Source organism: Strix aluco, chromosome 15 (genome assembly GCF_031877795.1).
Source record: "Strix aluco isolate bStrAlu1 chromosome 15, bStrAlu1.hap1, whole genome shotgun sequence".
Lineage (NCBI taxonomy): Eukaryota > Metazoa > Chordata > Aves > Strigiformes > Strigidae > Strix > Strix aluco.
This window is the reverse complement of record NC_133945.1, coordinates 19,191,165-19,218,747: the sequence shown is the minus strand read 5'-3', so window position 1 is coordinate 19,218,747 and position 27,583 is coordinate 19,191,165. Positions and strand designations below refer to the sequence as shown.

At 36.1% G+C, this 27,583-nt stretch overlaps 1 protein-coding gene across 27 annotated transcripts in view; it reads left to right on the top strand.

The window, feature by feature from the left end:
• Positions 1-27,583, top strand: part of LOC141930165 (RNA binding protein fox-1 homolog 1) — a 920,114-nt gene that overhangs the window by 645,765 nt on the left and 246,766 nt on the right. For 5 of the 27 annotated variants that reach the window (XM_074840607.1, XM_074840609.1, XM_074840615.1 and 2 more), the window contains 2 exons: positions 3,512-3,666; positions 6,445-6,665. The exons of 19 other annotated variants lie outside the window; for them this stretch is intronic. In XM_074840607.1, coding sequence (XP_074696708.1) covers positions 6,579-6,665 — 87 coding nt within the window. In that variant the 5' untranslated portion in view covers positions 3,512-3,666; positions 6,445-6,578. Of the gene's footprint in view, positions 1-3,511; positions 3,667-6,444; positions 6,666-27,583 lie in introns of those variants that run through there. 3 more of the 27 variants (XM_074840610.1, XM_074840617.1, XM_074840630.1) reach the window with 2 other exon arrangements.

Below are 27,583 nucleotides of genomic sequence, written 5' to 3'. Positions count from 1 at the left end.
GCAAGCCATTTATGTAAAAATCTCTGCCTTCACATATTCCTGAAAAAGTGAAACTAAGTAGATGTGTGTTTTGAGTGTGTGTGTTCTTTCATAGTACTGTCATAGGTGATCTCCTTATACCAGACACAGCTCTCTTCAAAAGGAATTTACAGTCTAAGATGGATACAGATGTACAGCTGACTTGCAGGGGAACGGAGATAGTGGTCATCATGCTACTCAGCGATCGGTTCATCCCCCAGTCAACATTTTTGTGTGGCATTCTGGCGAGAGGAGGTTTTATCAGCTGAAAGAGAACATTCATAGATGTTTATAGGAAGTTCTTACCTGATATCAGGAACTTACAAGAGAAAGCATTAATGCCATTTTAAGTGTGGTTAGGATGTGAAGGAGCATAATATTCAAGGCAATTTGAACAAGGTACTAATCGTTCAGTCGTTCACAGTAGTAGCTAGGGTAGGAATAGGCTGAAGTGAGCCCTTAAAGGTGATGACAAGTACCATATGGTTGCTGAGGTAGTAAAAGGATGTGTTGTGGGGCAATGCAAGGAGGGAAAGGAGAAGTGATCTTTCTGGGAGCATTCCAAAAGAAATGCAAGTAAACATGCCATTCTTTAGCCAGTGAGATAAATAGAGCAGCAGGTGAATCAGTGCACAGTGCTGACAACAAAACAGAAAGTTTGGAGTTGGTCAAACCAAAGAAAAAGGATTTGACATGTGCTCGGAGACCAACATGTGCTGAGATATTGCACTTCAAATAATGTAAAACCAATTGGCCTATAATGTGAGAGCTTTAATTTTTCTAGGGCTACAAATTGTTTCCCAAATATGCTTCCTAAGTTTTTGTGTGAGGCGATTCTGTCTGAAGGTCTCATAGTCAGCAGGACTATAATTAATTATCTTTATTTATCTTTGAAATCTCTAAATTTGCCGCCGTTGTATTTTTAAAAGAAAAAGGCTAGAGAGCTGAACCTAAGTGAAACTGAAGCATTGCTGGTTTCCGATTGAAAGAATTGTCTAGGTTCATCTTGAACTTCAGCTAGTTTTCAGTTTGCTCCTAAGACCTAATGTTATTTTCAAATAGAAACTTTAAGGTTGGAAGAAAAGTGTTTTAACACCCAATGTGCTGTATCCCACAAGTGTTCCACGTACTTGAAACAGATGGGCTCTCCCAGTTGTAAACAGTTTCGATATCCTTGCCCTATACACTAGTATAAACTGAGATGCTTAATAAACTCGACAAACTCTGATATCATCTGCCATACTTGTATCAGTATGGGATCAGTAGATATCTTTGATTTGTATATGTGATATTTTCTACTTTAAAAGTCACTAAAATATCCATGTTGTATTTTGGCTCTGCAGTTAAGCATAATAGGAGTTGGCTTGGGAATTGATACTTGGCATGAACAGCTCCTATGTGTACTTCAAGGTTTGCTTAGAAGAGTGGAATAGAGTCAGCAGCTGAGGACAGGGGTCATATCTGGATAGTGCTTCTATCTAGAGGTGCCCTTGAAGAGCCTTTGGTCCCAAAGGTTTTGTACAGAAAGGTGGAAATAGTCTTTGGAGGACAAGCGTAGTAGTTATAAAAGTGGCAGAAGTCATGGTTATGAGGGTGAGGGAAGACATGCAGGGCAGCCTTTTCTGCCTGGGTCTACTTACCTCAGGCAGTGCTAATCAGTGGCAGCTCACCTTCTCTTTCAGAGCGTGCATGATACTGATCTGGTAATACTTTTTTAGGGACAATAATCTAAAGTTGCTGTGGGTGATGGAAACTACCAGGAGACCTCCTTTATCCTCTCAGTTCTGGGTTTTCCTTTACCAGAAAACCACTGAGAAATCTTAAAGCGAAAATGGAGAGCGTTTGGAGAATAGGAAAGGTGTCCAGAAAATGGGAGGGTTGAAGAAAAGGTTAAAGGAATCAAATATGACATAGCATAAGCTATGAAGAGGGTGCCAAGGTGGTACCTGGATTATTTATGATCTGTGAGATGGGAAAGTTAGGCCAGTGTTGGAAGGAAGTAGAAATTATTTGAAGTTCATTGGTGTTGTAGAGCATTTGGAAGAATTATTGTTTGTGCTATTTTGAACTAGATATAGGTATTAAGAAGGATTAATGATTTGGCAAAAAGATGGTCTAAATAGATAACTTCTGTCAGGATCTGATAAGTGTGTACATCATTGATTGGCTGATGACTGCATTGCAGGGATCTGTCTTTTCCAGGCAATGTGGCTCCAGGGAAGTTGCTAAAGTCTTTTTTTATCTTGAACCATAGCAAAACTAGGCATCTGCTTTTCCCTAGGGGCATATTTTGGTCATTGTCTAATGTGCCATTTAGGTGTTATATGCAGGTGGGATCAAAACCTTGATTCTTGCATCATTTTCATTTTTCTTGTTCTGCCTGAATGTGTAGCCCAGTTTTCGGGCATAGTTCTGGCTTTATTTCTTTCTGCGTGCATCCGTACTGTACAGCGGTCTTCATTTCCTTCCCATCGGAAACAACTTTTTAGCAAGTCTGCAGTGAAATTAGTTTTAGAGCACTCCTGTCAGTAGCTTCAGTTCTGTGCTAAAACATAAGATCGTGGCGTTAGACCACTGGGCCTGAAATAGTTATGTGTTTTGTGACCTTCTACTGCTATCTTAGCTTGCTTAACCTATTCTGTTCACCTTTAAAACCAGCTTTTCATAAATAATACCTACCTTTTAGCAAAATTCTGCAGAAATGAAACAAATAAGATTGTATATTTTATTTGTGTATACATACTTTGTATATAAAACTAGTGTTCATCTATTTTCTTGTTCTTTTCACCTGTCTTTTGTTTTTAAAATAAGTTTTTGGGTTCAGAAAATCCTTGAAAATTTTTAATTAAAAAAACCCCAGGGTTTGGAAACAGCTGGAAGAAACATGCCCTCCATTAACATACTGAAAATGGCTGAGCGTGTCATTTTTTTCTAACAGCATTATAATTTTCTAGAATGTAATGGAAGTGAAAGCTGTATAGTTGTTTAAAATAGATGATCTCCCCTTTTCCACCCACACACATACTTAAATTTTTGAAGGGAGTAAGAATCCTGGAGTAGGCAGGAAGTAAGTACTGTCACCATCAGTGGCTTCAGACAGATGATTGATGTGCATGGCACTGGCCATTCTGGCTTTGTCCTAGCAAAAACAGCTAGGCCTGTGCTTAATCTTAATCATGCTGGACGTCCTACTAAAGCAAAACAGAATTATTAGCATATTTAATACTCTTCTGGCTCATTATCTGAGTCCTCAGCACTCTTATGGTCAAATTTCATGTATTCAGTATGTTCTTGCAGAACAGGAGTGGCCATTAATGCTATCTACCGGTGAAAACTTAAGACAAATTTCCTTTTTCTGTGGCTGGGAGGGAGAACAAATATGTTGGTATAAACTGGTGAAGCTGATGTAGTTGCATTGGCGTAAGTTCAGAACTTGGCACGGGGCGGAGATGCGAGTAAAGCTGTATTGTACTTCTGTGGTTTTGATTCACAGAGGTTTGTGCGAACTTAGGTAGCTGGTGCACACATGGGACATCATCAAAGAGCCCAACCAGAAAGTCAGAGCTTGGATTTGGAGTGCTATACGGCTATACATTTAGAAGCATGTTGTTATAGTGAGGCAAGCAAAGCATCCTTTCATTAAAACAGGTAACTACAGTTTATTTTCAAAGTTTATTTTTATATATTACAGTCTTCAATGTAGTAAATATAAATGCTTTTTAGACATTTGATATTTTCATTATTCTTGAATGTTTATACTGCTTGCAAAGGATTGGAAGGGTCCTCCTGTAAGTTGCTGAGTTCAGACTACCACTACTATTGGCGTCATACAATTTTCTTTTATAAACCATCCTTTTTTGTTACTGTGGATTTGGAAGGCTGTTCTAGACCCTCACTTAGCCAACACCAAAATATTTTTAAAAAATAACCTGAAAAAAATATTTTCAGCCTAAATTTATTCATAACTAGTTTTTCCTTTATTTTTAATGTGTCAGGATTGTCCTTAGCTTAAACAGTCTCTTCCTCCTACTGTTTTCTTCCCTGTTCACAGTTTTGCTAGGATAAACAAATCAAACTTTCTTAGGTTCCTGTTACAACATAGTTGCTCCATTCCCCTGAAGAACACAGAAAGGGCTTTCTCTGCAGCTGTTTTAGTTGAATTTGACCTTTTTTTTTAATGTGGATGAAGAGAACTGTATGCTGTTCGAAGTACCTCTAAGAAATTGAGAAATAAAATTAAGAAATGCTGATAATTTGCCTTTTCATATTTGCATCACATTAGCAACTCAAATTCCTTAAACAGCTGCAATGAGGTCCCACTTGTCTTCCTCCCGAGTTTAGAACTGAAGTTTCTGTTATTAGTAGAAGCATGACCTTACGATTTATATTATTGAATTTCATCCTGTTTCTGTTAATGCAGTCTGTAAGATTGAGCAATTCTTTCCATATAATATTCTTATCATTCTCAGTCTTGATAGTACCTTCCAACTTTATGTCATCAGGAAATTTTACCAGCATGTTGCCTTATGCCAAAATAATTAATGAAAATATTAAACAAAAACTCTCAGATCACAGGAAAGCTTCCTTTGAGCCTGTGCTTCCCTGTACAAATCATCTTGCTCTTTAGGTTTTCAGACATCTTCTCAAATACATACATGCTGAAACAAAAAACCGACTAGGTATTTTACAGAGCAATTTAACAATCCTTATTTATGTCAGTTGTCCCACTGGAGTCATTTAAGTAAAGCTCACAGAATCCATTTTATAATCTCCATTCCTAGGTGAAAGAAATATTTCTCTTCAAATGCAGTGCACTCTGTTAGACCAAACAAATAGGTAATAGTTAAAATGAACTTTTTGTTTTAGAAATGAAATACGTTTAAATGAGTTGTAATGGCAACTCGCTTTCTCATATATACCTTTTGTTTATATGTTTCTGTATGAAAGTCTATAACTGGTTTTGTATTGGAATTTATGAAAATCTTTTGGCAAAATCCACAATGTGTCAGCCTCTGTGTGTTTAATAATTAAACTGCAGGATTATGTTCCTTAATAATAAAAGAGCAAGGGATATGATTAATAGCTAAGTATAGTCAGATAACCAATGTGAACTGCATTATCCCCAACAGAGAAGTGAAGCTATTCTGTAACAGGAGATGGAACTAGGTAAACATCACTTCATCATGTGACAATTGCTGTCCTCATTGGCAGTCTCTCAAAAGAGCATCATAGAGGGTCACAGTTCAACATCTAAAGTTAGAAGTGGCGTAAGGCTGATAGTAATGAGGGCCAACATGCAGCTGCTAAGGTAGATTTCTAAATCATGCAACACGGCTGCCTTGATACATGAGAATCAATTACTGAAAACCTTTCACGATGGTCAAAATGTGACATTAAATAATTGAGTATCACATCAAATCTTGTCTGCAATTAGTTATCTGGAAAAGTAATTATGCAACAAAATCAAGTAGCTGAAATTAGTGATGTGAAGCACCCTGGTTATTCAAAGACTGTAGGAGAGGATTTTTTTAATTTATGTTTTTTTTACTTGTAGCATGAAGTTTTAAGCACCTAACTAATTCTTTATTGAATTAAAAAAATCTTGCTCAGTTGTAATTCTTGTCATTAGTCATAACTGCAATAGAAGATACATTGCACATGAAAGCAGGTGTTAATGGCTAAGTTTGTTTTGTCTAAAGAAAAAATGATTAGCTGTGGAAGAGACTGTCTTGCAAGTAGTACATTAAAAAGCAAATCTGTTTTGTTTAGGGGAGAAAACAGCCTAAATTTTGCTCTTTTGTCTCTTGCACTAAGAGTGTGAGTTTAATTGGAGAACAGATATGGAATACTCTAAAGGTCAAATTCATTCTTTTTAAAAAAGCTATGATAAATGTAACAACACAGATGTTGTGAAAGGTTAGAAAAGCTATTAAAATATAATTTACACTTAATTTATAATAGAAGTCGTTAGTTTGCATTAGTTAGCTCAAATATTCAAAATAAGCAAGAAAAATACAATAAATCAAAACAATATGTATCCAGCGTAACAGACTTAAGTCTAACCTCTCACATGAATACTGTTTAACAGCTTATAAATACAGGGAAACGTTTATTTACACAATCATGATAAACCTGATTATTTTTTAAATGGTTCTAATAGTAACTGTTGTCGTGTATATGCCAGAACTGATAGCAAAATTCATTCTAATTGCTAGACCTGTACAGAATTTGATCTGTATGTGTATAGTACTTAAAAACTGAACTGATAAGGAGTAGTTGGTTAGTCATGTTACTTAAGCTGGTCCCAAAATAGCACCCTCCTTTTTTGGTAGAGTTAGGCTTGCAGCTGTTGTCTCTATCTGTTGTCTCTGAAGAAAATTTTAACATTAAGAGTTGCTGATGTCAATTTTTTTCTTTTTTTTACAGCTGATGTGGGCTTTGCCCCTGACAGAAGTTATTTGGTTCTAGCTCTGAGTTTGGAAGAAGTTGGTATATAGATTTTCCCCTAACTTTCAATTGATGTGTTTAGCTTTAGTGGGAGTAATACTATCACTTAAACCATGTTGTCGTCTCAAGGAGTTTTGCTACATCCATATGGAGTGCCAATGATTCTGCCGGCAGCACCATACTTCGCTGGACTTGTTCAGGTAATGCAAGGCCGCTTCCAACAAGCAACTTAACTCTAGTGCACTTAGAGTAATAATTGGAATTTTTATGGTTGAGAAAGCAAACACTTTTAATACAGGCAAAAGCTCTCATGTAGTCAGTGAGAAGACAGTAGGAAATCAAAAAGATGGATCACCCTAATCTGTGTATTGACATCTCTCATGGCTGAATAAATGGTGTAGTTGAGCTATATTTGCTTGTATTGATTTGTCTGCTGTTTAACATTCATGCCTTTGCTTCACGAGGTTGACCACAGGGCAGAGGATTTGCTATCCATTCTAGGTTTCTGAGGGAGTCAGCATTCCCACGGCAGGTCATAAGACAAAGTAACTTACCATCATGTGTTTAGTTTAAGTGTTTTAGCACAGCAAATATGAATAGTGTTAAACATGCATTAATTAATATGTTAACGCGTCACACAATGAAAAAGGGTTTGTGTTTTTGTGTGTATAGAAATAGATCACTTTCACACAATATTTATGCATCGTATGAATTATTTTGAACCCTGAAAGTGTAATCTTGCTTCAGGGCAAGACTTCTGTGTTTTAGAAGTTAACTGGTAATTACTAGATTTAGCTGTTCTTGTTCTGTTGTCTGGTTTTGATTTTATTTTTATCAAAAAGTGGTACTACTGAATTTTCTGTTGTTAGACTTAGGATTTTGAATACATCATGCAGACACTTAGTAAGCAAAAAGTATTCTGTTGTTTACAGTATTATAAGACATAAAGAAAGAATGCAAGTAACATTTCCAAGCATTGACAAAATGAAAAAAATCAGTCTACCCTGTAACTGTCAGTAGTTGGATATTATGCATTAACATGGTTGAGAGACACACACGTGTATTATGGCATTTCTGGGTCATGCTAGTGATCAGTCAAATTAGCTGTGGAGGAGAGGCAAATTTTCATTATGCTCCTTTACAAGTTAGCTGGCATAGAGGGGCAATCATAGCAGGAAACAGCTTTTTTTTTTTCCTTGTAGGTCCATTCAGTAATTGAAGACTGAGTTGTGTTCTTCTCTTTAGGCATAATATCAGACACATATGTCTAAAATAGAAATACAGCATTGCACAGAGGCCATTATCAAGTATTGAAAAACTGTGTCTTCTGGGACATGCAAGCTGGTGCTATTTTTTTATGCAGTGAGAGATGGTAGCACACTTGAACGCATCAAGCAGGCCTTCATATCCATTAGAATTTGGGGGTGAAGGTCGGACGCTAGAGCTCAGTCAGACCCTGTGCCATCCTGTCCAATAAATAATTACAAGCAAATCGTGCCTTTCACTGTATGCTGATTGATGTTGAAATTGCTTTTGAAAGTTCTCATAAGTTCCTGTTATAGATTAAGTGCCGGTGTAGGAAAAATAACTGCACCCAACTGAAATGGGTGAATGTAATCAGGTTTAATGGACTCGAGAGCTTGTTGGGAATTAAATAACTATTGATTTGTTGGAAAGTTGCTGTCATTACAAAATGCCACTCTGGACGCATTATCCGAGCAGATAGATTAGAAGAAAGGGCCCTTTGAAAATTCGGGATGCCTTACTTCAATCTTTTTTTCCTTTCTTTCTTTCCTTAGAAAGATATATCCAGGCCTATGCTACTCCATTAGCATAGGTCTAAAATAGTCAAGCAATAAGAATTATTCTACAAAAAAAATAGGTATGTTTACAGGTACAGTCAAAAAGTGTTCTTCATGTGGATACTTCTCTCCCTCTCCCTAATGTCATACATGAAAACTGCATTTTGGAAACAAAACAAATGTTTGAGTTACTCTCTTAGTGGGTGAACCAGAACATTAAATGCTTTATCCGCTTTCTCACCCCAAGTTTTTATCTGCATTTGCAGTATCTGCAGTCAGTTTATGACATTATTACTTATTGCTTGTCTCTTAGAGTAGACCAAAGTAAAGTATCCAAAATAAATAATGCAACGGACACTTGATAGGCATATTTATATCATCCTCTTCTAAGCAGTAATTACATAATGTTCAGAACTTTAATGGAAATTTTCTTCAAAAATATGCCTTGATAAACTGATTATGCAAACATTTTTGCTGGGTTGCAGGTTGAGAGCCACAACCCTGAAGTATTTTCAAATACGAGGCTGGCTTAATATTTTAGAGGCTTATAAGATTGTGATTTATTTATTTGCATGGATATCTAGAGAAAGTAGATGTATTTCTGATTAGGGATTCCCCATGATTTCCAATTGGATTTACACCAGGATTGCATATGCAAACAGCGTAGAGTATTGCGTTGAGATCTGGGGGACTGTTTTGGGGTTTTTTCATGTTTGATGCTGCATGGTTGAGCAAGAGAGAGCTCAGATGTCCGTGGAGGACTGTTAGTCTTCAGGGGTTCTGCACCTTCAAGTGCTGTATATTATTTTATGTACTGCTGTGTATGTGCAGCCTTTTCCAGCCTCGCCTAAATTCATCAGAAAACTCTATCCTACATCTTAAATTTGCTTTTGCCACACCCTCTTGTTAGAGAGTACTGGAATGTGTGAAACTTAGGACAAACAAAAAAGGGCAAATACTGTGGATACATTTCTGGAAACACTTTGGATAAACAACCATGTGTATTTTCCCAATTGCATGGATTAATCTATTAAGATTTGTGTTCCTCTTACCGAGATCATATGTTTGAGTGAGATGATGAAAAGTGGAACGCGTATGTTCTTGGAGAGAAGGAAAGTAGTTGCTCAGAGTTACAGATATGTCAAAATGTATCAAGTTATGTTAAATATATTGCAAACTTAGTTTTCTTTTCCAATAAATAAATACACCTTCAAAATCTTATTAGAACGATGTTATTAGTATTGCCTATGATTTCTTAACACATTTTGTAATGAGAAAAATAAACTATCTTCCTCTCCCTTCTTCCTCCTGGGTGAAATGGTAGGAGGAAAAAAATCACGTGATGGGACAAATGATGCATAAATAGCATTATGCCTGATGTGGGTGGAGAGATGTTTTCTGACTTGGCACAAAAGGTGTGCTGGTGGCTTCACAGGCTGTCACAATTACGCTGCCGTGAGGAGCAAAGCAGGTAGTGCAACCCAGCAACTGCACATGCTGTGGGCAGCAGGGCCTTCTGTGCCTCAAACCTCTCATGCTGTTTGTCCTGGCAGGTGAGATAAAAAATATGTCACAGAGGATTAAGTGGCAATCCAGTAAAAGACCTCTTATCCTGCCCTTGGTTCACATCCCAGGTTTGTCATTTGACTCCGGTGGGGGAACCCTTCAGTCCAGAGGATGGTGCAGTCAGGAGGGTGTGCGTGGAGGAGGTCCCTGCGCAGGGGCGGCCGTGGGACCCTTGCCCTGCTGTCAGGACGCGTGGCTCTGGGCTGCTCAGAATGAACGGGGGAAGCCAAGTTCTGTTTGTCATTAAAATTATGAAGTGCAGCATCAAAAAAACCATTTTGCAATTCATAGAAGAGTAGTACGTTTTATAGAATAATAAGTGAAATGTCTCCATATTAGCTTCATCTTTCATGACTTTGAGTGTTTCAGGTATATAAAATGTTTGCAATTGCTCTGGATACTTGAAATATGGTAAAATATTTTGAAAACACAAGTGCAGTATGTGACATTTTAATGATGGATGCTAAATTATTTATTACATGGCTGGTTTAGGTGGCTCAATTTCTATTTAGCAGAGAAAGAGGAGTTCATATGCATTATTATAAAAATTAATAAAGTTGAAATTACTTAGACCTTTCGGTAAACTAATAGGAAAGTCTAAATAGAGAGACAGTCCTATTTAATACAAAAGGCGCTACTTAAAGATTCAAAAGATGGGGTTTTTTCTGAATATGGTCAGTATTTTTCTAAGGTGTGTTTTTGTTCTAGCATAGTGACCAGAAAAGCTCTAAGAATTCTGAGGGTTTAAGCTTATGTTCGTTGTTAAGGACTTCAAGCAGCTAAGCTAAAATATTTTCTTCTGCTTTTTTTGCCTTATTTATTTGTGTGGTGGTAAAGGGGGGTAGAAGAAAAGTATGAAATAGATGGCTCTTGATTAACTATTTTAATAAACTGGGAATTACTGTACTTTTAAGTGCATCATTCTTAAGCTGAAATTATTGTCAAGATATTTTGATTATATCTGTGCATCTCATTTTCCATAACTGGTGTGTGTGTTTGACTGACAACTGGAAAAGTGGTAATCTGGAGACAGTTCCATTTTATTTTAGGGCTAAGTGAGAGAATTGCCTAGAATACGCTGTGAAAAGTAGTGGTGCAGATTTCTTCACAGTTCCATCTTTACCCGTCTGTAAAATCCTTGTTTTAGTGCTGTATTGGGAAGTGCTAGCAGTGAATACGTTCAGAATACTTGTAGATGCTAGTGTGTTAGGCTACCTGCAAAATCACACTTACTTGCTGGCAGTCCAGTTTTCAGAAATGTTGTGGATATGTTCTGTTACCTTACATTAAAAAGGCTTTTGTAATTTAGCAGTTTTTATTTGAATAATGCATTTGAAATAGAAATGATGAGAGGTTCTTTCTGTGTTGCCTGAAGTGGTGTATAGTTGTTTTGGTTGTTTTTAGATTACGATCTAGTGGAACGCAGTGCATAATTTCTGTTTACATTGGCTGAGTTGCCTAGTTGAAATGCAGTAAGTAGATGATTTACCTTTAGATGCAGATTTATTCTGGCTTGATTGTGGTGTTCTGTCTTTGCAAGTGATAAGGGTCTCCTATTACTAGTACTATACTCCCAGCGCTTTGTGAGTGGAGGACTAACATTTTACTACTGCAATCACTTTTCATCTGAGTGTGTATTTTGTTCTGTTCTTGAGAGAGTATATGTAAAATTTCTTCTCTCTCTGAATTGCAAAGTTTTTCTCCTTTTTGTATCAAAATGTGCTTTTAATAGGAGATGTAAGGTGGTGGTGATAATGATGGATGAGGTCTGTATTACTTTATTTACAAAAATTTTCAGTTATCAGTGTTAAACCTCTGGAAATACACCTTCAGATTATTTTTTTTTTTTGCTTTTGATACATGGATCAAGCAATGTAGCCAACATGCATTCTCTGTGAAACCTGCTATTTGTTCAAGAGGCTACAGACAGCTTGAAAGTATTTTGTTATTGCCATTGCAAGAGTTTATTTTCTTTTAACCTGCCTTTGTTTCTTGCTAATAAGTGCCTATATCATAAAATACCTGATAAGTGAACGTGCAGGGGGGAGAGGGAGGGGCAATGACACAGAGTGTCTTTCCCATTGACCGAAAAGATGTTTTTAGTGAACAGGATAGCCTATCTAAATAGTTTTAGTTTGACTAAGAAACAAGTGGTTATTCTCTCCTCCCATCTGCATAATTTTGTCTCACTAGCCTTTATTTCAGAAATCAATGGGTAACGTAATTTGAATGAGTCAGGCAATACTACATTACCTCTTACTCTGTCAGCTTGGTCAATGTTGTGTTATAGTCAGGGCTTCTTTCTGAGCTCAGCAAAAAAGCAAAAGATTTCATGTGACACCCAACAGACACCGAATATTTTCCTGTCCAACGTTTGCATGTACTATCAGTATTAGTGAATTTTAGACGTCACGATATATACTTACGGTCACTAGCTTGTGTGTTGGATAATAAGCTTCAATGGAGTGTTTTAGTAGGGCAAGAAACTGGGTAAATCTGGGTCTTTGTGGCTGCAGCTTCTGCAGTGTTTAAGTGGAACAACTAAAAGGATACCTGAGGTTATATGAACAGAACAGTTTTTGTAGATAGAGTAACTTTCAGTAGCATAGGTTCTATTCATTTGTTCATCCCCTAAATAAGACAAAACTTTTAAGATTTGGATTCTCTGCAAAAGCAGATTATTTAATTTGGCTTCCCTAACTAGAAGCCAGCAAAGTGATATGGCTGTTTGCAAGGATCTGGAATTGCTGTTGATTTTTTTTTTTTTCTGACTCATGCATAATCATCAGTAATGAAAATTCTGATGGCCAGATTATGTCAGGAGATACAGCTTTGAAGTTCTATTACTTTCAGTAGAATGATACACAACTGATATAAAAATGTGCTTGTATATCTAAACATAGAACAAGTATTTTTATGGAGTTGGATTGAATATTTTACTTATTCATCCTCTGATAAGTTATCTTGTGATACATGAACTAAAGTTAGAAACCCAGTTAAAATACATTTTTTGTTTTATTTGGTCTGTTTGCGTGCTTTTTTTAACTGAGGTGTGCAGGTAACTTTTCTCATACCTGGTTTCGAAGATGGAGTTGCAAAAACATATGAAATGTCTATTTCAGTAGGCCAGGTTGTGGAAAAAAAATATGGTAAGGCCATCATAATTTAAACTATAACTACTTACAGCTGCTGTAATCAGGGGTTGCATTTGAACCGCTCTATTACTAGGTGAGAGTGATGGAATCACACCTGGCTAAATATTTGCCAGATAGATATCACAGTTGTCTTAAGTTTATGAGCATGAGAAGGGTTCACAGATAATTTGAAAAATTTGGGGTTTTTTTAGTGTAGTCACAGGTCATGAACATTGTAAATAGATAATAGGAATTTGATCCAGGTAAATTTTCTGTGTCATAGTTTCCACCTGTATTTCATGAAATTGAGATTATTGTGGACTGGAGTTAATTCTCATACCCTTGGTTCCTTCTCTTACTTTAGTGGCCAGAGATACGTGAGCTAGATACCTTGGAAGAAGACTTAATCCTCTTTAATTCTGATGGTTTTATTAAATTAATAAAGAATGTGTATTTTTACTCATATATGTATTTTTATTTTTGATCAAGCTAAGAAGAAAGTAGAAGTCTCTTGCCTATATATTCAAGAGTCAGAATGGTTCATAATCTGCCTTTTAAGGTTTTGTTTGAGGCCTCTGAATTAAGTAAAACAAGTTGTGCATTTCAAGGAAATGGTATTCAGATTTTATTGGAAAGTATCCTTAAGTAAAAGCAACTTATTTTTCATTAGGATAAAGCTAAAAATACTGATAAAGCAGTGAACTGATCTGAACTATGCTGATTTTTTTTTTTTTTTAAATTCTGAGACATTAAAAATCTGGTGAAATGATCATTACCCCAGTGCTTTTTCTTGTTGAGGTAGAAGTACACTTTTGTTATGTCTCTGTCCTTACTTTGCAATACTATTTCAAAAGTATGTGATGCCCTCTTGGACACTAATTAGTAAAATTTAAAAGTAATGGCAGAGAAAATGGTAGGTTGTTTATACATTGTTTTACTGTGATAAATGTCTATGACACTTTACTTTCTCTGTGACATTTGAGTATCTAGCAAATACTGTAAAATGCATCTCCAGCCATCTTGGACAATGTAAACTGCAAAACATCTAACCCAGGTAAGCGAGTGGCTGCCAAAATGCAAATACAGATTTCTCCGAAAGTTACCAGCTACTGTGCAGGTATGCATCAGCTGTCTTCATTTTTACTGACAGTGGTGCTATATACAAGTATGTTTCAAACACTTTGAGAACAAATCATGTTGACACTTGAGAAGAAGAACGAGAAAAAAGGGAATTTCCAGACATTTTACTTGTCTTCCGTCCTAGAGAAAATCTTAGAATAATATTAAATCAGAACCTCTACCTAAGTGAGAATTGCAAAGAGTGGTAAGAACAGGTTAAAAAAAGAATCCCACTGTCAGGCTTTTTAAAAGATATAACCACGGAGTTGGTCAAAAGCAAGAAAGATGACATTTAGTTGAGAAATTAAAGGTGACTAGAGGTGAGGGAAAGCAGGTCTTCCTGCATCTGTGAATGATCTTGTAGATAATAATACATAATGAATCATTCTTTTTTTCCCTACTAGCCTCAGTGTGATGCTGACTTTTAGTGAATTAGTAAATCTGAGAAGTCCTTCCTTACTCCATAGAGAGAACTTCTCTGTAAGCATGGCTCGGGTGATTAGACGCAGTTGGATGCTGAAGTGAGTGCTTAAGATGGGACCTGCTTCAGTTTTCTGAGAGGAAGTTTTGAAGGTGTATACCCCCTATGCAAAATGGTTGCTTATTCTCTAAGTGTTGGATATGCGTACAGGGTTTTGTTTTATTTTTAGGAGAATGGGTTTAGTGCTTGACCGTTTTTTTTTATGATTTATTTTTCTTTTGTTTCTCTGATGTATTAGATCTTGTCTGTGCCAAAAGAGTTTAGAGATAAATTTTTAATATTTTGAGAAATACAGAAAAGCCTATTTTTAATGAAATAAGGTCACATTTGCTACACTCTTTCTCTTTGACTTGGAATTGCTCTGAAAAACAGTATTTGAATAAATTTTTTTAAAAGAAGTTTGATCTTGCTAACATTTGAGGTACAGAAAGAAAGCAAACCTCTATAACTGTGTTTCAGTGCCCTGTTAGAATGACAATATTTTAACTACAGTTATTAAACACTGACCCAGCCCCCCACCCCAAAACATAAATATTATTTAGAGCCATCAAACAGGATGGAAGAGGATGCTGATTGTCTGTTGTATACAAAAGAGAAAATATAAATTCTTCAGAAAGCCATGAGGGTAGTTCAACAGAATCTCGACTAAGTTTTATTCTGTAGAGCCTGAACCATGCTTGAAAAGGTCTACTTCCCAGTCTCTTAAATAATTTATATTTTGTTATGCATTTGTAATGATTAATTAGTACTGAGTGATTTTTAAGTTTGTGGTACTTGGAAACTGTCCTATATTGGAAAGCTGTCTATTCAGGTACAACTACAGAGCATACTTTCACTATTTCATCTCCATTCCAATGAATGTTACTTTCAGAAGTGCAGCAGTATTTTCTGCCTTGTCCTGAGATAGAACAAGGAGAATGAACAATCTAGCATGTTCTGTTGTGACAAGTCATGCAAGAGTCTGTTCTGAGATGAACATGGAAAAGACAGCACAAGCTTTTCTTTCACTAAGGGAAATGAAGTGTAATTGGAGCACACCCCCGTTCTGGAACACGGGAATAAATTACACTTTTGGTTATTACTTTTTTTTAAATCTTGTGTCTAGACACAAAGCTGCACCCTTTTTTTTTTTTTTTTTTTTTTGTCTTTTTGGCCTTATACTGTCTAAAACCAGAATAAACAAAATTTGAAATCTTGAAAATATCTTAACCTTTCTGTGACCAACTCATAAAATTAAAAGTCTAGCTTCCACATTCTCTTTGTCTTCTGTATCCATTTCAGACATAAGTATCCATCTCCCTTTTTACTATCTAGATACAATGTAGCAGTTATCAGTAGTTGGATCCAGTAACAGAAGAGGACTTAAGGCTAACTGGAACAAGCAGCTAGGGTTAGGCCCAGTTCTCCTTAAAAGACCAGCCAGCCTTTGGCAAATTGTTCTTCCTACTCAATTTTCCCCTATCAAATCAATTGTTATGTTTGCCATTAATTAAAAAAAAAAAAAGTCTGCAGTTGCAGAAATGGCTCTGTATAGTTCCATCTTTGTTTATTCATTCAGAATCTTAAATACAAAATGAAGGAAAGTGTTGTGTGTAAGGATTTACTTCTGAATACTTCTAAAGGTTACCTAAAATTGTTGATGATTCAAATAAATTTTTCAAAACTGATCATTCTGTAAGAAAATAAATAGATGGGTTGGTTTCATTGTAACACTGGTCAATGTGTACTGGGAAACTGTCTTTGCTGGCTCCTGTGGTGACTTATTTTGTAGACATAAGTTTTTAAAAGACACTCAGGCCTTTTGAACACTGCTGTTATAGGAAATGAAATAAATCCATTGCAGGATTCTCAGAGTACCATTTTTAACTGACATACTGTGCTGGATTGACTGAAGTGAGTACATGGTCTTTTTACTGTAGAAATGAATGCTTTGATTTTTATGCCTTTCTCCATGAAGGAACAGTTAAAATCAGGCATAGGGAAACGTAACAGATGTTCATACACATTTCCCATCTGAAAATGCCTTCCACTGGCCAAGACAATTGTTAGGCACAATTAAGCCCAGTATATACATCCTGTACTGTAAGCCAAGTCTGCTGAATATGTTCCCAACAGGGAAGCACAGATTTGGAAAGAAGGCAGTTTATATGAACTTTGATCTGCAGTAGATTTTTGAGAGTCACTGTGTGAAAAACATAAGGAGAACTGACTGACAGCTGTGAATCTGTGCCCCAGTGCACTACACTGTAAACTATATCTTTAAGAGAAACTTTCAATCCATGAGAAAATTTCATATGCATTTCAGCGATGCTAACACTTGAAATCTGATTTCTGAGTGGCATTTGGTATTATGTTGCCAACTGACTTAAAAAGCTTGTGATATTATGCCTTGTAATGTTCCACATTCAGTCTAATTGTCACTGTAATCAGCTTTATGATGGCAACTCTTCATGATGACTACAGGGATATATTTTCCTCTTTTTTGCATATTATGTCTGAAATGTGAGTTACTTTCTGATTTCAGAGGCATACTGGTAGTGAAGGGAGGAAGGCACTGTAGACCTGCAGACTTTTAAAATCATGTATGACATGTTTATGCAGAGAGCGGGATTTGTCATTTCCAAGAATATGATAGCATCTACTGTTGAAAAAGATGCTGAGAACCAAGTACTCTTATATTTTGTGATATGTATTGTAACTGAACACATTATAGTTGGCCGTGCTGGAAAAGCATGCCTTCCTGGTATCTCAAAAAATTCCGGTGATTGACTATTTCAGTTGTATCAGAATATCGTACAGATGCTGTGAAAGTGTGTTGACCTAAAAATGTCACTGAGTATTGGTATTTCGTATCAGTCTGCTTTCACTTTTTTTTTTGGTTGTTTTTATTTTTTTTTTTTTTGGTTGGAGCAGGGGGAGGGGGGAGCAGGACAAAAATACAAGACAGACATTGCTTTTCTGTTGTGTAATGCCTGTCTTTTAATAATATAAAAAGCTCTGTGCCAGGTCTGTAAAAGGAATCTAAGTTGCTGGGCAGTCAGTATGTATTTTCGCTGAAATATGCGAGAGAACTCTAAAATGTGTCTGCTATTCCAGTCTTATTTTTATGTAATAAGACACAAATCTGCAAATACTGATTCCCGGTTTTTCTCTGGCCTTAGTTCTCCATATTTACTTCTGGTACTTGTCCGTGAGAAGCACTGTCTTGCTTACGTGTCTGTGAAATGTACTTTTTATGTGCTGTTCTGTGGTCATCTTGAGGTCAGCATGTTCCTGGCTGCAAACTTATCTTTTGCATTATTATTGGTTGATTTGTTCCTAATAAAAGCCTTTCTCTGGTAGAATAATAGCAAAATGCTGAGAAAGGTATTTTTATTCTCTTGGTTCCAATAAGAAATGGGAGATCAAGAGGAGAGGTAGTCCAGTGATTCTTTGGTGAATCGTATTTAGCATGGGAGAGATTATTTCAAAATATTAATAAATGTATAGCATTGTGCTTCTGGAGAGATAGGATGACATTTTCTGTTTTACGTTTTCGGTTTACGTTAGTTGAATTCATTGTAAAGATTTTCTTCCCCTGAGTTCCGGAAGTTAAGATCAAGTACCTGAAATACTTCGAAGTAGTTCTGGGTCAGAGCCAGACTACATGATTATTTAAGCCCATATTCCATAATTTTATTCTTTTTTTTGTTTGTCTGTTTCCAAGCACTTCTTTTCTGACACAGCAAATAATCTGCTCAGTGCTCAATTTTCTTGATGCCATTCTATAAGACTGTTGTAATATTACAGTTTTTACCCCAGGTTTCTCACTTTCTATATTCTATATACCTCTGTTATTTCTCTCACCTTGTTGCTTTAGTAATGTTTTCCTTTTTATGTAACTTGGAATGCTTCTCTGTTACTAGAATAGCATAACCTTTTTTTGCATTTTATTAATTAAGAATATCTTCTGAGCACCATTCTTCAGTTCCACTGCAAAAAAAAAAAAAAAAAAAAGAGATACGGCATCCACAGCATAAAATTAGATTGTGAGTTGGGAATCAGACACCTTCAGAAACAGATCCAAGACATATTTTTAGGGAACACTGCATAGTAGCAAGCATTTGAAGTATTTGTGGAAGTATTTCTTGAGAATGATGCCTGTTAGCTCATGAGGTGATTCTCAAATGTACTGTCTAAAAGGCCATCCGTTTTACTACTAGCTCCCTAACATAATGACTAAAACTAAAGAACTAATTTGTCTCTGGATATACTATATACTGATTCTATTGTATTGTTAATATTTATTACATTTACCACTTTGTTCTTCTGTATGCATACATAATTCTGCATAAGCAGTATGTTTCCTTGGAGAGAAGGATAAAATTTATAAATTTAAGTAAAACTTGCTGCTTTTTTTCAGGGTTGGTTTGTTTGTTAAATAGCAATTGTGATTCAAGAATAAGATGAAGTAGTTAATTACCCTCCACGCCTTTTTGAAGAAGAACAGTGTACATACTTCGTGACTTTGTTTAACAGTTAGCTTTTGTTCTCTAACAGGACAGGAGACTTTGAATATATATTACCCACTGCAGAAATAGAAAAATCAAATTGAATGTGTAATGGTTCCTTTTCTCTCTCTGTCTCAGGATGGAACATTTTTGTAAAATTGATTCCATGCTCTTTGATGAAAACGATTTCTCTAATGTAACAAAACTTTTTTTTTTTTTCTGTCATCTTTTTTATTTTCAGAATCAGAAAGTGAATGTATACATTTATATAAAAAAGGTTTCTTGCTGTGAAGAGGGATTTCCGATTCACAGATTCAAAGATGTTCAAGCCAGGAAGGATCATTATGATAATTCAGCCTGCCCTCTTGAATATACGTGCTACAGAATCTGTCTCAGACACTGGCTTAAAGCAGACCTTTTGGAAGATATTTAATCTTGTTTTAAACATCCAAGGAATTTTGATTCTACCAGTCTCGCTGATACCCTACTAAACTGTTTGAATGTTTAATTACCCTTGCAGTTAGAACACTGCAAGTCTTTCTTTCTCTTTACTTCTGCTTCTAGCCACTGGTTCCTGCTGGGTTTTTTGTCTGCAGGATTGAAAATGCGAAACACCCACAAACAAATGAGGAAGCTCTTGAAGTGTACAGCCTCCTAGAAGGGATGTATATCACAGACATGGAGAAAAATAGGGAAGGAAGGCACCTTGTGGGATCATGTAATCTACTTCTCTGCCTGAAGGCAAGATCAACTTTGCTTGTGTCATTCCTGACAGATGTTTGTCGAGCCTGTTCTTAAGATCTTGAGTGACAGGGACTCTCTAACCTCTCCAGGCATTTTACACTTGCACTAGAGGTGGTTTTTTTCCCCGATGTCTGAGTTAAAGTATTTAATTTTGTAATTTAACCTCCCACTGTTGTTCTATGCAGAGTGGACATAGAAAATGCATTATTTCGATCCTTTTCACAGTGGGCCATTATCTACTTAAAGACAGTTATGTCAACCTCAGCCTTCTCTTCTTGTGGTAGTGCAATCCTCGTTCCTTCAGTCTTTCCTTCTAGAGTTTTCCTTAGCCCCCTACAGTTGCAGTACTTTATGGATAAGATTTTTAGATCCATGGAATTATTGAGGCATCTAATTTCTCTTTTTGAGAAGAACATAATATAATGGTTGAAGCATAACTTTCTTTCAAATACCTGGAATTGGAGTAGGAGATGATTAAAATTTTGCTAGTAGAGATAGATGTACAGTGGGGAGGAGAGGTGAGAGTTAACACTAAGTCGTGAGACACAGAGCACTGTGAAGGATGAGTTTATTTTGCTGTTATTAAAAATTTCATTTCAGGATAATCCCTCTGAGATTTAACACGTTATTTTAAGAAAAGCTTCCTAGAGCAGCAGTAAACAAGACAGTACAGTAGGTTCAAACGATTCATAAATGTTTGGGTTTTTTTAAACATTCCATTTATTGAGTCTATTTCTGATACAGTGCTGAAAGATACAGTAATCATGTTGCTGATGTGTTTGCAAAGAGTGACATTTGTAAAGTAATCTATTGAAATAATCAGCACTCTGAAGCCTTGTCTGCAGTTTCTGGCTGTCAAATTTTGTGAAGTAGGAGAAAAGACGTTTAAAGCACAGGCTAGCTCTACTGATTTTTGCGTATCCCTTCTTCATCAGCAACTCAACTGAGGTTTAATTTTGAGATGCGACTGTATGAGTGGCAGTATCGGTTTCTGTGCATGGCTTTGTCAAAGCATGTAGTCTGTGCCTCTGAGTGTCCAAAGAACAGGAACAACACGTCCTTCCATCTGAATGTTTATTTACGGTGGTGTTACAGTGTCCCAATGCCCGATACTATGGAAGTATATGAACAAACCTCATTTTACTGTATAGCATTTACATTAACATAGGACATATTTAACTACTACAGTGCACAGCGATGGCTTATTGTACTAGTACGACATGAGATGACTTTATTACACCCACTGTTTGAGCGGACATCATTATGGAAATCCCAGCAAAAAAGCCACAGACTATTTAGATATAAGAAGAGCATGATCTTCTCTTAAGCAAAAGTAAAACCACAACATGGTGGGTAATAGTAATGATATGTGTTATTGGTAGGGTTAACTACATTAATGGCAAAACAGTAAACAAAATGTACATATGCTACCATCGTGTTACCTGCAGTTAATTTTCCCTTGATAATCATCACTGCGCTTCAGAGAATTATTATCTTAAATGTCTGATTTCCCTTTTTTTATGTTTGTAAAGATAGGTGACAAAATATACACATACTCTTCAGGTCTTCTAAAGCCACAGTGCTGTGAAGTCACGTTACAAATTGTAATTAATCCATATTTCATTCAACAGCCTCCAGTAAAAGAAGGCATTTCGGCATGTGTTTAGGAACATTCCTCTTCAAGAAGGCACTGAAATTACAGTAAAGCGCATGCTGAAGTGCTTTCCTGAATTAAGATCCTAGTACTCAGTAAATATAACCACATTTTCTCAAGTTTTCCCTTCATGTTAATATTGATGATAGGATCTGAAACTCTGAGACATGGATCAAGAATAGTCTGTGATCAGGAAAAGGCAGATAAATGGTCATGGAAAAGCAGAGAGATTAAGAAACACAGAGAAGTAAAGCAAAATAAATGAACCTTAGCAAAGTGGGATTTATTTGCCAGTTTTTATTTGTATCACTTTGTATAAAGTGACTCAAAAAACCCCATGTCTACTACACTTCTGCTTTAAGGAATCTTCTTGCCCTGCCCTGCTCTTTTTCCTTAGTTATTCACAAGAGTGTTACCGTATTGAGGTGTGCACAGCAGAAATAAACCCAGTAAGAAAATTAGGGCTTAGTGAGTGAGGGGAGCGTAGTGGAACCTCACAGCCCTTCTTGAGGGCCTCCAGATGACCATTGCCAAGTCTTATTCTTGCAGAATTTACTGTGTAATGTCAGAGAAGAATGAGAGCTTTCTCCCCCCCTTACTGACCAGCACTGGGGAAAGTTTGTAAAGGATCAAAACTTGATAAGAAATGTATAAAGATGAAAGAGTGACTATGACTCACTCCCAGACACAAAATACAGATAATAGAGCATCTTTTAAAGAAATATTTATAGAGTTCATATGTAATTTTCCATTTATATCGTGGAAGAACAGAGGGGTATATAATAAGTTTATGATTACTTCTCCTTAAGCTTCATAATGACAAGCAAGTTGTTAGTAAATTAAAGCTGTCATATAATCAGTGTAAGTTTTCTTCAGTTTCTTTTTTTTCACTGTGATTTACCATTCTCCCCTCTGCTCTGGTTTATTCATCAATGCCTGCATAAATAGGAAGCGATCCTTGTAATGTGGGCAAAATATGAATGTAAGGCTGCGAACTCCTTTCGGTTTGCTTAATAATATGTTTTATACTTTGTCTCATGTACATATCTAAAGATGCATGCCTATTAGATGAGAGAGAGTTCTGTCTGGAGCATGTGAGGGGAGATCTGTTTCCTGTAGCCTAACATGGATCATGTATTTTCATTTCATGAAACTTGTCACAGCTGATTTCATCCTTTCAGGGACAGATTTCTAGGTAGGTGCATACATTATAAAATTGAAATGCCTTGGCAGTGGTGTTCTTTGGGAGACTTGTGCATAGTTTTAAATTTTGTGGACTTGTTGGAATACAGGACTGTTCTTTAAGGCTGTATCTAGATTGAGTTATTCTGCATGAACATTTCTATGAAATGTAAGTATCACCAGGAACCAGAAAAACAGATTAAATACTTGAAAAGGTAATAAATACTTGATACTTGAAGATTGTACTGAAACTTCTCAATAAGGTAGAGTTTACAGTGTTTTCAAAATTATGAAAGATTTGCTATGTGCTTAAAAAATACCAGTTCTCTTTATTTCGGTTGGTGTAGGCATAGTCTTTTTTTCACTTGCTGTGTTTATTATCACCAGGATATGCTTAAATCATGCTCTGTACTCAGTGAAGCTTTGCTGAAAAATGTCAGTCAGTAGTTGCAAAGCTGTCAAGCTCTTTTCCTTAAGTTGAATTTACACAGGCACCATAAGAAGAAATTAATGAAGATTTGTTTCACTGCACATATATAGCCATTTCTAATAAACTTTTAGTGATCTAAAGTACTTTCTGTACACTTGCATTTTTTTTTCTGGATTACAAAATGGATAAAAGCTTCACCAGCCTTTGCAGAATGAGGGGAATTTCAGTTTACAATTTTTTGTGGCAAACATTCACTTTAAGTTGGTGATATGTGAATTTACTCGCTTGCTTATTATACCAGTGATAGATTATTCTCACTTCTACTTAAATTTGACAAGCTGCGCAGTGCTAAACCCTGCTAAAATGGTGCAAAGACCCAATTACAGAAACTACAAAGGCATGCAAGAGTAAGCAAAGAAAAAACATATAAAAGGATTAAAGATCAAAAATAGAATGATTCCAGTGAAAGTGCATTAGGAGACATCAGTCAGGAAAACATGAAAGAATTAGAATATGAAGAACAAAGCTTTATAGAGCTTCTGAAAACTCACAAACATATTTTAAAAATTATTTCTGTTAACTCTCTTTATTAGAATGAAAATAATTTAATGGAAAAGTATGTATTTTTCAATGTTGTAAAGGTCTAAACACTTGAATTGTATTCTTCATACATTTTGTTTATGGAGTTTGAGTTTCATCTGCAGAGTAGTGGTAGCTGGCTTCAACCAGCGGTTTTAAAAGTAAATTGTATCTTTAATTTTAAATAAAATGCTATCTAAGATTTATGAAAAATTGCAGGGTGGATTTACCCTAATGCATACTTAGCCATGTTAAACACGCCAACCATTTTATTCCTTCTGTGGCTTTAAACGCTGCCTTTGCAGGTAATCCTGATTTCCTTATGCAGTAGACACGGTGTTGCATTGGATCTGTAGCGCTGACAAAGATGTGGTGGAATTGGGAATGAAAACAGCATTTGATCCTTACTTTTCTTCACACTGATGACTATGTGTAGAATTCGTTTTCTTTGCACAGGGGACTGGGAGAATGGGATAAATGAAAACCAACCTTTCAGGAATAAGACATAATTCATTGCAATTCCTTCATGTTCCTTGGAAGAATTAGACAAAGTAAAGACTTTTACAGTATTGCTGGAAGGATTTCTGTATTTTCCACATACAGGATTTCTGAATTTGAGAGAACCAGGTTAGGTACTAATACGGGTCCCAACCACAGTAGTTCCTGAAAATCGTTTAACGTATAATTGACAATTGTAAGAGTACTTTCTTTAGATAAAAGTCTTTAAAATACTTTTGAACCTTTGTAGGAATCAATACTTGCTGTGTATTTTTGGTCAGCATGGAACCACTTTCCTGTAGCAGTTCATCTGAACTTATTATTTGGGTTTCCCTTTCCATCTCCTGGACCTACTGATGCTCTCAGTTTGGGAATGAATGAGAAGTGTTGTGATTTTTTTCTAAACTTTTTGTAGAAGCACTGAGTACTGGTTGAGGTGCTGTGCAGACAGTCACTGGCTCTTCTCTGGGGTTGTTCTCCATGTAGCTAGTGCAGTATGGTTGAAGCCTGGGAGGGATACAAAGCAAGACAGATGGTTTCCCACAGACTTCCCCTCTAGCTCTTTCATCTTTCATCTAACTATTAATTCATCTGTTTGGATGGATACATTCACGCATGGAACCAAGATGAATAATAATGAGATTTTTAATAACTCCCTACATTTGCATTCCTTGTAACTCTTTACATGGTTCTAGCTGATTAAAATGAATCATTTACATAATTAACATATGGTTATAGTGTTGGCTTTAATATGCTGATTATCTCAGTACTTTTGTCTAGAGTCAATTGGATTCAAACTGTAACAATTGTTTGAAGTGAGAATAGTTTATTCCTGTGAGGGTTGGTGAATATTTGCCATGGGGCCTGATTAGAAATAGCACAACTGTCCAAGAAATTCTTTAATGTAAAGCATGTATTTAAAAAAAAAAAAAATTTAAAAAAGTCTATTACATCTGCTGTGTTTAGGTCAGGCTTTACAAATAGCTTTCTATGGTTAGGGAGACTTCTGCCATTAGTTCCTTAGTGAGATACAAATAAAGTACCAGTCATAGTGTTAAGAATGAATCAAGACAACCAATGCAGGTCTGATTGTTTCTTAATTTGTAAAGACTTTTTTGGTTCTTTTTTTTTTTTTTTTTTAAATCACATTTAGAAATAACATTGTTAAGGTAGAATTATAGAAAAAAAATTAATTACACAAAACGTGTTTCAGTATTTTTATATTCATTGACTTACCCTACTCTTAAGATGAAAAGAGGAACAGTTTTCAGATTTGTTACATGCTAAGAGGAAACAAGTATGTGTAGCAAGTAACACTGAAGCAATGATATTTTAAGTATTGGTAGAATATTTTTCCAATCTTGGTATCACCCTTGATGGTGTGCTTAGTTTCCTAATGCAGAGGCTGCTGGAAAACGGAAGAGGAAAGAATTGTCAGTTTTTGTGGTTAGGTAACTAACACTTGTGTCAATGAATGCTTTTTGAATGTTCATGAATATTTGAAGCAAATTTGTGTTAATTGCACTACTGTTGTCCACAATTAGTCTGTGGTAGACATGATTAATTGTAAAGAGCCCTGACATTTATGCATAAAAGGCTTGAGGTCAAACAGAAATGGAGAAAAATGGTTGCTGCAGCATTGGCAGATGGAATGCTAATGCATTTTGACTCGTCCTGAGAATAATGATATTTCTACATTGATAGCAAATAATTGTTTTAGAACTGTGGAATATTCTTCTCCTCTCCTTTTGCTTTTCTTCCTCTGTTTAACTTGCTTCCCTCCCACCCCAGGATGCCACAGTCACTAGTTATTTTTACAGTGTAGTCTTTAATTGGCTTGAATATTTCTTTGTCAAATGCTTTACTGGAAACCCACACCAAATTGTGAGCTGGGAAAGGCCTATATTGATTTGCTTCTCTGAGGACAAGTGTAATGCAAAAATATTCTGATGATAATTAAGCGTGCATTTTGAAGGAAGTCTCTTGAATCCGTGTTGGTGTATAACCTATCAATAAATGAACTTCCTGTGTTCCTAGGACACAGGCTTTAGTAACATTTTAACATGCTTATGATGTTGAGTAGTAAATAATTCAGCAGATAGAATCTCTTTAATAACAAACAGACCGTGTTCATAGTGTCATTACCAGCTTGTGAGTGTGATCCATGAGTATTTGGGTCCTTTTCCACCACAGCAAACCCCATGTGACACAGACCAGTACACTGCAGTGCTCCCAATGGGTGGAACTGTAGGGCTACAACATTCCTCAAGGGTTGCTGGTCCTAAGCCCTAGAACTTTTTAAAATTAAAGAGACCCTGATGGATATTCCCTTTTAGAAGGCTTGTAGTATGGTTGAATCAGTGAAGGTAGCATCACATAAATCTAAGGCTGCCTATGTACACCTGGTGTACAATGGTCAGAGTAAATGTGTATGTACTGGGAGCAGAGGGAATCTTCTTCCAACTCTTCAGTGTTCGGGAGTTGACTGATAAGTGTCCTTTGTTAAAATTGACATTAATCTATCTAAGTCTTTATAAGCTACTGATGGACTCATTAGTCCAGTGAAATTCCACTGGTTTAGATCCTGAGTGAACATAGTCCTTAGTATAAAGGCCGAACAGATAAGACTTTCCCATAAATTCTCAATATAAAAAAAAATAAAAAAAATAAAAGGATGACTCTCTTAAGCAAGCAGAATTCCCTGCCTTCATTTCGTGCATTTTTAATATGTTTCAGGTTGTCATGCTTTTACTGATGTAGCATCCATGGAAGATAGGCTAAACGTTTCCAATACCCTTTGTAAGTTTTTATTTGTTTATGTAAATGTTTGCTGCAAGATATAGAATTTTATACTACTTAATAGTTCCCATTTCAAGTGCAAGGAAATTACATTTTCTATCTGTTCTCAAACAAAATGGTTTTCAAATGAAACCACTATAACCCATTTGAAAAGTTAATTTTTCTATTTTTAGCTCTCTGTAATGGAACAAGTTTTTGTTTGTTTACAATTTTTGCCACTTGGCCATTTGAAATTGCTTTTCAGCACATCTTCAAAAGTTAGAGGAAGTAAAATGGTAGCCTGGAAATGATATTCAGTGAGTATTTTTAGGATGTCAGAATTAACTAGCAATGCTCCTAAAAATGCTAATCTTGCAGAACAGTTTTTCAAACTGTGGTCCAGACAGCAGTGTTAAGTGTCCCATGGAATCACGTAGACTTTCTAATGCTTTTGGTTAAAAATTGCCTTGTGATTGTTCATGGTGGCCTCTAAGAAATGTTGAGGGTTGATAATGGTCTTTGCTAAATAGTCTGGGACACAGTGTTCAGTGGAAATCCCACAACAGTTAATATTTCTTATGTAGTAGCTCAGCCTGCTGAATTTTTGCTATAGCAACTTGCATCAGTCCAAAACCAGGTAGCAAATGTTTATACACAATAG